The sequence below is a fragment of the Thamnophis sirtalis genome, unplaced genomic scaffold, assembly GCF_051295495.1.
Source record: "Thamnophis sirtalis isolate CommonGarterSnake01/CBP01778 unplaced genomic scaffold, rThaSir2_p1.2 scaffold_3, whole genome shotgun sequence".
NCBI classification, from domain to species: Eukaryota; Metazoa; Chordata; class Lepidosauria; order Squamata; family Natricidae; genus Thamnophis; species Thamnophis sirtalis.
The window spans coordinates 99,996,335-100,008,398 of NW_028261383.1; the positions used below are offsets into that span (position 1 = coordinate 99,996,335).

Here is a 12,064-nt window from a genome sequence, read left to right on the forward strand (position 1 = left end):
TTACATAAAATAGGAGGTTGTATTCAGTAGCTAAATGGTATCTCCCAACTCTGTTTCTATGAACCCAAATTTCAGCATCTGAATTTGTTTAAATTTTTTGGTCTTTGCTCTATTCCTTTTGTTTCATGCTCTTTCTCAATTGTAAGATTGTAAGTAATAATTATATAATATAAACTTGCTTGCATATGTGGTATAACAGTTGTATACAAATGTAGAAAATAATAATATATTCTATAGAATACTCCAGGAGAAAAATATAAAATCAAGGCTGTTATTAATCTATTAAATTGCCTGGAAAATAAAAGCAGATGTTCCTGGCAATTTGCATAAAAATAACAGATTGCTGAATTGCACAAAGGATTGATATCAGCGTTTATTATGCTCCACTGTGAAAATGTCAGTCTAAAAAAAAGTGCAGAGATCCTTGGTTTGTTATGATCAGAATACTTTTTTTCCTTTCTAGAGAAAAGCATATGCCTAGTTATTATTATTATGCTTCAGTCTTTGTTCATTATTGTTAATATATTTTCTATAAAGCTAATTGATTTTATGGCTAGCAATTTGAAAGCAAATTGTGGGCTAATAAAAATATTAATGATTTCACATTAAAACTAAACTACACATAATTAGGCAATTGTGAATGAAACAATTAGTTTTCCCAAGCATACCAATATTAGAATTTTTAAAATGAGCGGGTGGGACCACATTGTTGATTTCAACTATTCTTTAATACTCAGTTTTGTGGTTTCTGCACACTTATTTTAACTTAATTTGTAAAAACAAAGCCTGCTTAGAACTCCTATTACAACTAAAGAAACAAAGTCAGAACACATGTGGTCTTTACTATTAGTATTCCAAGGCAACCACCAAGAAAAACAGATCAAAACCATATTGTGGAAATTATTCTATCCATTTTGCTAGAACTTAGGAAGTCTGTGTGTTTTCCCTTGTGAGGAAACACAGAGGAAAACAGAGACCTCTATATTTTTTTATGTGATAGGCAGCACATTTAAAATTTTAATCAGCAACCATTAGCCATTTAACTAAAGCAAAAAATAAAATCCTGGAACTACAATCCTAAGACTTCTAAACAATGGGTGGGGGAGCTGCATCTGAAAAGGAAAAGAATAATAGGAATGCAGGCAGGCATTTGACAGATGTCCCAAAGATGCTTTTTAAGGTGGCAACTGGACTTTGTTTTTTTTTCTTTGAAGACGTTTTGCTTCTCTTTCAAGAAGCTTCTTCAGCTCTGGCTGGATGGTGGGGAATAGAAGAATTTATACTCCTTGCATTCCCCATTATCCAGTCAGAGCTGAAGAAGCCTCTTGGATGAGAAGCGAACCGTCTTCAAAGAAAAACTATTAAGTCAAGTTATCTCTTGGGGGAAAAAAGGCACCTTCGGGACAACCACGACCTGGATGACTGAGAATCTCCATAGATATTTGACATGTTTTGTTTTTTGGAAACGTCGAGAATGCTGACAATTTGATCACTCATCAACAGCCTATAACGACATTTTGCCCCTTAAGGATCAGAAGCGACAGGAGCTTTTCCAAAGAGACAATGAGGTGGAGATTTTTTTTGAAAGACCTTCGCGAGGGCAACGCGATGGCGGGGCGGTTATTGCAGAAGGAAACGGTGCAAACAGTAAGTTTTGCAGTCCACGCGCAACATCCCGATTTTTACAGAAATGTCTCCGCATGCGCAACCCTCCACTCCCGGCTACTCGTGAGAGACCGCTAGCTAAGCGCTCGCGCGGATAGCCCTCGGATCAGAAAGGCCGGGCGAAGCTTCGGGTTTTCACTGAGGAAACGGTGGGATGTGGGCTTTGCTGGCCGTGATTGGGTTGTGGCAAATGCAGTGGGTTGCAACTTGGGATGATGAAGGTAAAAACAGCCTGAAAGTGTAATTCGGCTTCTGTAGATGTCTGTATAAGGAGTAACCGGCTGGGTCTGTGTCCCTTTCTCAAAAGGAAGCCTTGCTGGAGAGAGTATAAAATCTACCTCTGAGAAAACAGGAGTAATTAATAGGCAGTAATTGAAGGATTAAGTCAGGTGTCGATTGGAATCTCAGTAACACTCTCCCTCCCCCTCCTCCCAAATCTATAAATGTTTACAAGGAAATATTCAATACAGTTTTACTTTGGGGGAAATAGGTCATCGAAAAAATCTCTTTACATTAAATCTCTTTAAATTAATTTGAATTAATGAAAATAATAGGTGCTTATTTTTTGTGAGATATTATTGATCAATGATGTATCATCTGGTCATTTTTGACTCCTGTGTGTTTATTATTCCTATTTATATGTCCACATAAATTTTCTCCATGACATATAAACATGCTTTAAAAATAAATAAAAAGTACAATAGGAAAAATAACAAAATAAAGTATATACCTCATTATAGCAATTAACTCTTACAATTCTATTTATATATTTACTTAATGTAAATTATATCCAAGCATGTATATTTTAATTTCTAATCCATCTATATAACCCAACTATCATTTTAAGAACTTTTTATATGTAGTTTGTTTTGAAAATGTATTTTCATTATAATTACTGTACACATGAAACTTTGTATATTGTTTCTTTTTTGGTTATTTTTAAAGAATAAATAAACGCTTTTCTCTATTATGTTATACTCCTAACCTGGTCTTTCAACTTTCTCAAGAGTGCAGTCATTGCCACTGAAACTGAGTTGTGAGTAGAAATCACATAATATTTTAAAAATACACCCCACATATATTTGAAAATGGATATACTGTATGGACTGTAGTGACAAGTTTTCAGCAATAATGGTAATTGGGGCCTTTAAAAATAGAAGAAAAGGAATTGAGCAGTCTTAAGGCAGTTCTAGAGAGCAAATTGCCCTCTACTTTTGTCCAGGTACAATAAATGGTCTCCTACATTTCTCCTATAAGTGCTTCTAACATTTAATAATACTACAATGTATTATGATGATATTCACCTGTGCATATTTGAAAAGAATTTCAAGAGAAATTATGACTATTTAAGTACATCAGTACAATCAATGTGTATGAATCCAGGATTGCATGTGAGCCTTCTGATTTCTGCAGATTTCTGTGCTATAGTGTTAATGAAGAAGACAATATTTATCTAAGCATTTTCAAACAATTTTCCAAACAAAATTAAAGGAACAAGATGAATGCAGTTATGTATAGAAAAGGAATAAGGCATTTTGTCTCTGCATATTCCTCACACAATACCTGGATCCAGAATAAAGGGAATGATGGGAACTCCCTGGTCACTATTTTCATTCTTGCAATTTTAATCAGTATGAATCAAGATACCTCTGGTATTAAATATTGAGATGTGTTCAAGGAACATAATTACATTTGTTCCCCACCGAGGTACACATACAAAAATAGTCATAGCTAAATTAAATTGCATGGGTTTTAGATGCAATTTTATTTATTATTTGAATTTCTAGGGCCAGCTATCTCATCACTGATTCTGGCTAGCATGAAAAAAACAATGATCCAAAATGTTTAAAAACAGAACAAAAGATAGTTATAATGAGGAATAAACATAAACATAAGTTTATAAAAACTATTCCACTGAAGATATATACCCTGTCCTAGATCAAAATGTTTGGGAAAAGCCAGGTCTTCCAGCTTGCATGAAGAAAAGTTTAATAAAGTTTAAAACTGGACGAATAATGTTCCAGTGAGCAGTTGCTGGAACAGAGAGAGGGTGTTTTGTGATAGGTGCCATTCGGACCATGCCAACTGTTAAGAGCTTACAAATTAGGCAGAGGCAATGGAATAAAGAAAGTAACTAGGATTTATATCATATCTGTAACCTTAGTAGTAGGTAATCAGCACATTGCATTGCACTGGAAACCTAGTGATAATAAATGTAATTCATGCAGCAGCTGTGTTAAATTGACATTCAAGTAATCCTCAACACAAATGACTGAATGGAGCCTATCCATTACGATTATATGTATTACTAATTGTAAAACGGACTTTTATAGTCTTAAAACATTTGCTATGAGCAGCGTTTTGGTAAAAAAGTGGAAGTGCTGATTTTCAGCAGAACCATTATGTAAAACGTGTTCACATGTGGGACACTGCAAGCAACTATAAATGCAGCCATGTTGCAAAGCATCTGAAGTTCAGTCACGTGACCATGGAGGGGATCCAATCACTGAAACTCCAAATCCAAGTTGTAAGTCTTTTTTTTAGGCTGTCATAACTTGAAACAATTGCTAAGTGACCAGTTGTAAGTAGAGGACTCTTGTGAAATGCTCTTACTGCTGCATTCTAGATCACCTGTAGCTTTCAAAAGGTCTTCAATGGCAGCCCTATATGCAACTTATTGCAATATTGTAGTCTACATTCAAGGTGATCAGGACATGGGAAATGTTGCTCAGTCCAAGAAAGGACACAATTGTGATATAAAATGAAATGTGACACAATTATTCCATTGCTGTTATTTACAAGTAGGAAGCGCTCTCCTATCCATTGAGTCAGCGTGGACTCCTTGAGATGTCTTCCTTAGTTCCTGTAGTTTTCTTGGCAGGGTTCGAGAAAAGGTTTACCATTGCTTGCTTCCTGGGTCTAAGAGGGAACAAAAGATCCACGGTCTCTCAGCTGGCTTTGTAGCTAAGGTGAGACTAGAAATTTTGGTCTCCCAGTTTCTAGTGTGATGCTTTAACCATCACACAAACTGGCTCTCTTTAAAACCATTTAGGAACAAGAAAATCAAGGTCTTCTAGTCTCATTGCATTTTAAAGAATGCTAATTTTCTTCTATTTTTGCAATACTTTTTAAATATATATTTCTATGTTTTGTTATAAGTCACAATTATGTTTTGTCAAAAAGGTATGTAAATTCAGAGTAAACAACAATTACAAAGTGTTAAACACAATATTTTTAAATTAATTTTCTTGTCTGAAAAGTTAACTAAAAATCTGGTTAGAGGAGTTAAACATTTGGTGTTTCAGGGGAATAAAGATTGTAGAAATGCAAGAGATTTTCAGTTTAGCTAAAATATTATAATTATACAAGTTCCTATATCTTTATTTTTTTCACTTAAAGCCAGATTTAGACTGACTTGTCCAGATGCCTCATGCTGGCACTATTGGAATGGGACTTGTTATTGTCTAGAAGAAAATCAGGAAGGGACTTGGACTGAAGCATTGAAGTTTTGCAAGAGATATACGTCTACAGAGTTAGTGAAACTTAACAGTGATCAGGAAAAAGTAAGTTGAAAAAATACTTGTGTGCCACTGTAATGATGTTTTATTTATTTCATTTATTTTTTTATTTTTTTATTAAATTTGTTTGCCACCCATCTAACGTTTGGCTTGGGCTTTAAAAGAACTTATATGTCTGGCTTTGTCAGAGTAGACTGGATGGTTTCATCTTTTATTCATCTGCTTATCTTCCTAGTACTTTCTTTACCTCTTGTCGGCTGTTGCTAGAGATTGCTGCCCTTGAATTCAAATATGGTATATCCATTTGATGCATCACATCCTCAAGGTATTGCAGGCAAGCAGCCTGGCTAGATATACTGTGCTTGAATTCTTTGGTAGCCATAAGGGGAAGTAACCAGAGCATGGTGCCATGTGGGAAGATGAAACGGGGATATTGCTTATACCGTTCTTGAATTCAAGGATGGCATGAGAATGTAACAACTGTAGTGAATCTACTGATTTCTCACTTTCTGATGTTGCCAGTACCTCCCTTTCCATACCTCAGCCCAAATGTGCAAGTCACTATTTCTGATAGCCTTGATTCCATACACACACCCCTCGTGTTTCTATCTAGAACTTAAGTGTTTTGGGTCTGGGCCAAGACAAAACATATGTATTTTGGTCCAAACATAGACTACATCAAAATAGCTGTTTTGGTTCAGTTCTGTTCAGATAAGTTGATTCAGCTGTTCAGTTAGCAACCTCAAATATATGTATATCCAGATTATAAGCAAGTACAAATTAATATGCAAGCTCCATATTAATGTTGCAAACCACTCTGAGTTACCTTGTGGTAAGATGAGTGGTCAATACATTTAAATAAATAAATAAATAAATAAATAAAAGAGATGTATGATGTAAAAGAAGTAGTAGTTAGATGTTATATTTCAAATATAAATTTATTAAATATTTATTGATTTTGTAGAAGTGGATTTTAGATTTACCATTGGACAACTTTTGGATTGGATTGAATAATTTGGAAGAAACTCAAAGCTTTTCATGGTCAGAAGGCACACGGGCAAATGCAAGTTCTTGGTAAAGATTAACTGTGAAAAGCAGTCTTATTTGATTTTACTAAAACATTTCTTTCAATGTGAATATAACATCTTTTATGAATTCTAGTCTTTTGATTACTGTTTGTCTTGATATTAGTCAAACAAAAAAAAAAGAAAACTAAAATATGCAGAAATACCTCAGCTGTTTGTATTGGCAAGCAATTTCAAAATATTTTAATTATTTATTAAAAATAGATATTCACATAATAAAGATTTCCTTATCGAGAACATTTTTTTTGTTTTGAGTTACATGACTTTGAACGAAACAAAATAAATTAGGCTACCCAAATGGCTGGATTTTTGAACCAGGTGCCTTAAAGAAAATGAGTATGAGTATGAGTAGTTTATTTATATGCCGCCCTTTTCCCTGGGGGGACTCAGGGCGGCTCACAATTCGGAAGGAAGGGAGGACAAACAAATTAACACATAAGACAGTACATCATTAAAAGCACAACATTCATACAATTCGGGTGGGTTGGGGTCTTTAACCCCAGGCCTGACGGGACAGCCAGGTTTTAAGGGCTATGCGGAAGATCTGGAGGGTGGTGAGGGTACGAATCTCCACGGGGAGATCGTTCCATAGGGTCGGAGCTGCCACCGAGAAGGCTCTCCTCCGCGTGGTTGCCAGTCGACATTGACCGGCAGATGGAACTCGGAGGAGGCCTAATCTATGCGATCTAATTGGTCGAGTGGAGGTAATTGGCAGTAGGCGGTCTCTCAAGTACCCAGATCCACTACCATGAAGGGCTTTGTAGATGACAAGTAGCACCTTGAAACACACCCGGAGATCGACAGGTAGCCAGTGCAGCTCGCGGAGGATAGGTGTTATGTGTGTGAAACGAGGTGCACCCACAATCGCTCGCGCGGCCGCATTCTGGACTAGCTGAAGTCGCCGAATACTCTTCAAGGGCAGCCCCATGTAGAGCACATTGCAGTATTCCAACCTGGAGGTCACAAAAAAGTTGGTTACATTCTTTGTAATTTCTAACTAATTTCTAACAGAGAGCAATTTGGTTTCTCTTTTATTTAATTTTTGTTTCATTGGAAAGGTTTCAACTATCAAATCCAGTTCAGCCAAATACTTGTGTGAAAGTTTCCAAACACAGCTTGGTTGCCGTCAATTGTGATACAAAAGCCCATTGGATCTGTCAACGATCTGCAGGTAAGTTTTTACCTATTCTCTAGGATGTTGAATTATTGTGGGAGAATAATAGTTTTGAACTTTAGTTCTGTTAAATTTGATCTAGTGAACTAATAATATAACTGGAGAGGACTAGATTCAGGAAATAAAGCAGAATAAATAAAGCAATGATAATATGAAGATTGTGCAGTGAGAAATGAGAGCAGTAGAATAAAGCGGTAGTTTGTAATGAGCATGAAAAATAAACTTTAAACACCAAAATAATTGAAAATTTAGTAAATATGTAAGATACACAATGAGGATATAGGAGCCATTTAGTTAAGAATTATGGATGGAATCAAATATCAAGTATATTATAGACCAGTGGGTCTCAACCTTCCTAATGCCATGACCCTTTAATACAGTTCCTCATGTTGTGGTGACCCCCAACCATAAAATTATTTTATGTTTTCCATACTTTTTTGAAAATATGTGTTTTCCGATGGTCTTAGGCCATCCCTGTGAAAGGGTCTTTCGACCCCCAAAGGGGTCCCGACCCACAGGTTGAGAACCACTGTTATAGAGTATTCTTTATATAATCTATTCTTTGTTCTAAAACTTCTATATATGTCTACATCGTGCTATTCTTTTTTTCAGGATAAGCAAAATTAAAATATAGAAGATGTAAGAAATAGTAGGCCATAGAAATTAAGGCAGGGGAAAGGAAAGAAAATATAGCTAAATTTATTTTACACCTACATCATTTACTATTTAACTGTCTATCTTCCTATCTTTGCAAACTATACTTGCTTCTATCATGTTCACAGAGTATATGATTTACATGTTTTTTGGTTTAAATGTCTTACTGTTTACTTCTCATCAAATCCACCTAGCCAGGAATGGGTTGCTACCGGCATTACTGCCAGTTTGGCGCACAAAACTTTTTTTCCTCTGAATTTTATAAATGGATTTTATTAATGAATTTTCAAGAAGAGCAATGAATTATGCCAACTGCCCAGTGATAAATTATCTAAACATTCCCACTTTTGGGTAATTGCTGAATTAGCAGCTAGGAATATAAATATAATAACGTTCCTTTTGCTTAAATTAAAGTTATCTCCTACAAAGGTACTGCTGGACTGCAAAAAGAACTTTTCATTTAATTATCATTCTGAATTCTTCAAATATTTTCTTCTAGAAAGGTGAAACTTTTTTTCAACTCTGGACACATATAAAAAAAATCCCTTCTCATTGCAGTTTTTCCAATGTTTTGATAAGTAATTATGCAATATTTGTATTTTAATTGAACATCAATATGCCAGCTTCCACTGCAACTTTGCATGAAATCTGATCATGTGGAAACCAGATTTATATGCTCTTTGGCACTTCATCTGTATTCATGTATTTATTTTCCTAACTCTGCTCCCCCCACTTTGTATTTCAAAATTGAGGTGGGTCCAATAAATCCAATTTGAATAATAGTCTATTAATTTTGAGATTTTTCCTGTATAAGTTGAAGCCAAGCCAAGACACATAGCAATCTATTTATAACTCCACTACATATTTTTTGCATAGTGAAATGATCTTTTAACAGATCTCCTTCTTGCCCCCAACATGCCATTGTTCCCAAACCTGCACACTTTTAGAAAGATGGTCAAAACTCTACCAATATATTTTAAATGTTAAGTTATTGTTTGTAGTCCATGAAAAATACAAAAAAATCCTACTAATTTTGACTTTTAAAACTCTTGATAGTATATTTTACTATATTTATCATGATGCTATGTCCCTGAAAATTTCCCCAATTCCATCCTAATGTATTTAGTTAATTTGTTTAGTTAAGGGAATATTATGTTGAATTCTTAGTTCCCTCTTCCAAGCAATCTTCTCTTTATATTAATATCTATATATTACATTACCATTCTTTGCATTTTGTCTTCTTTCTCAATGAATATGAAACATGTTGAAGCATCTATTTTATAACCATCTCATAAGCCTCAAATGCCAAATGATCCCACAACTTACCTTGTTTTTATAAAGTTATATCTATTTTTTAAATGTATACATTTTTCTCAATTAGAATTTAATTAAAATATTACTTGGTTTCTAAGACTCTGTTAGGATTAAGATTTATACTTTCCTTTGGGGTTGAAATAAAATTCATTTGAAATGGAACCTTCATTTAAACTATATTCTTGAAGGTTTTTCTTCTCTATAATATGGCCCGATCACTGTCTTAAAAAAAGATACTTTATCTTTGTCCTGATTTATCACAGCACGTGAGGTTTTTGCATTCACACTCAAGCATTTAAATATTTTATTATTATATTCCTTGGAATATGCAGCCAAGCCAAACCTAAGAATAAATATTTTATGGGAATGATCCACATTCTTATTTCAAAGATAAGAAATTGAAATATCCAGTTTCAGTATTTTCTGCATTTTCTCTAATTCCTCTAATTCTTAAACTACTTTTTTTATTCTGTACATCAGCCAGATTTACTCTAATTTAATGTCATTTTTAATGCTTCCAAAATGCATCTCATTTCTCCTACCTGTAGTAATGTCATGTCCTTTGATAGCAGTCTGGATGACCTCTGAAACTTGAGAAGACAATTCTATTAGTTGTTATTAACTTCTTTAAGCATACCTGTCAAGTCCTGTAAAATCATATTAATGTCTCTCATTCTGACTTTAGTTCTTACTTGACTTGCTTAATTTTTTTGCTCTGTCTGTTAGAACATCCTCCTCCACAATTTGTTCTTCATTACTAGACTGGGATGACATTTCAGTCATGTTTGATTCATTCACTAAACCTTAATTGCTCTACCTTATTACTAAATTTATAAATTCAATACATACTTAAATGAACCTAGAACACATTCCAATAAATATAATGATATAGCAGTGTACCTCGGGCTATCTGCAAATTCAGAAGATGCTTTAATTGAATATATTGTTATTTTAAAATTTTGTTTAAGTTTCTCCTGTAATAGCATAATTAGCTTAAGATCTTTATTTACAATAATTAAATTATTTAAAATTAATGTGATTAGTAGCTCATGTCTTCCCCATTCTTCCAAATTTTCAAGCTGTGATTATCCCACAATACACTGTAATTTTATTGTGTAAACACAGCTGAAAAGATATTAGGGATCCAACATTTTCCAAAGATTCTAGTAGCTTTTAATTCAGGAAATAAAATACAACAATGCATCATTTCATTGGTTCTAATTTAACTCATAATGCAGTTATAATTATTATAATAGTAGACTATTTACCTTCTTTTATTTTTGACTGATTTATTCTGCAGGGAAAAACTCAGTGTTCCATTTTTTAACGTTCTGAAAAATAATAATATAACACCCCTAAGCTTGTACATATTTGCCATGCCGTGTCAAAATAGAATTTCATTTATGATTGCTTTTTATTTATTGAGAATTAAACTTGATTCAAATGTGAAGACTTCAATAGTAATATGTTTTGTTTGTATTAATACATGGATTCTTTTTTCTATTGTAGTTGCTGAACGATATCAAGAACATAAAGGAAAGGTGCTTTTATCACCAAAAGGTTCTATGTCTCAAGTCCACACAGATTTGATTTCTGCAAAAAAGGCATGCATGGAGCTTAGAGAACAGTGTACAGGAATAACAACCTGGAATAATGCCTATGCACTTGCTAGAGGAACAGTATTGCTAAAAAGCAAGGAACAACAGTCTGTAGCATACATCAAATCAGGTTTGCTAAGTAATCCAGATATTTCCTAGGTCTGTTTATAGTCATGTATCATATTAAAAAGCAAAAAACAACACCACCAGCCCTAAATCATTTGGGATTAATAGAAGTTAGACTGAATATTTTAAAATGTAATGTTAAGTGTTTTTTATATTCTAAAGGAAAGGAAACAAAGATTTTCTGCTGAAACAAATACAAATGATAAACAAAAATGTGTGCTTTTAGTAAATAGTAGAAAAATGTGTTTGGATAATTTGTACTGTTTATTCTGCTTTAAAGGTCTTAAGTTTTATGACTTCTAATGGGTAAAAAAAAAAATGGTAGTGATAGAGAGAGATAGAAAAATGGTAGTGATAGAGAGAGATAGAAAGCAAGCATTTTATTTGCTTGCTGTGGAGCAGATTTCTGAAGGAAAAATAGAAGTTGCTACCTAACTGAGTTGATAATGAGAAGATCATTGGCTTCATGTGTTAGTGTGGACTTTTAAGCTTAGTACATTCTGTAATATGTGAACTAAATAGTTATTCTTAAGTATTTATACCTCTGAGTTTTGTTATGCAATTTTACAATTAAAATGTTTATATTATGAACTGTATATGTGGATAGTATGAAAATAATATAAAAACGTGGAAGAGGCATTGTAACATTGAGAAAAATTGACATAGAAAATGTATATGAAAATGTATATGGAAATGTATATACCGGTAATGGATGGAATACTTATCAAAATATGTCAGTGATATTGTTTTTACAATAAATAAATATGGACACATTTTGAAAGTACTTGATAGAAAAATGATAAAATGCATTAATGTCGATAGATTATTCCAATTATTCTAATTGTTTTGTACTTATTTTTACTGCTGGTAGACAAAGTCCCTCAGTATATCCTTAAGATAACAGAAGAACATAAGTAGTGCCATCCTGAA

General features: G+C 33.7%; 1 protein-coding gene across 1 annotated transcript in view; it reads left to right on the forward strand.

The window, feature by feature from the left end:
* LOC148048078 (uncharacterized) overlaps positions 1-12,064 on the forward strand; it is a 131,907-nt gene that overhangs the window by 4,053 nt on the left and 115,790 nt on the right. Inside the window, exons 2-4 of the mRNA XM_087708231.1 lie at positions 5,065-5,228; positions 6,148-6,257; positions 7,327-7,439. Of these exons, the coding sequence (XP_087564357.1) occupies positions 5,065-5,228; positions 6,148-6,257; positions 7,327-7,439 (387 nt within the window). The remainder of the gene's footprint in view (positions 1-5,064; positions 5,229-6,147; positions 6,258-7,326; positions 7,440-12,064) is intronic.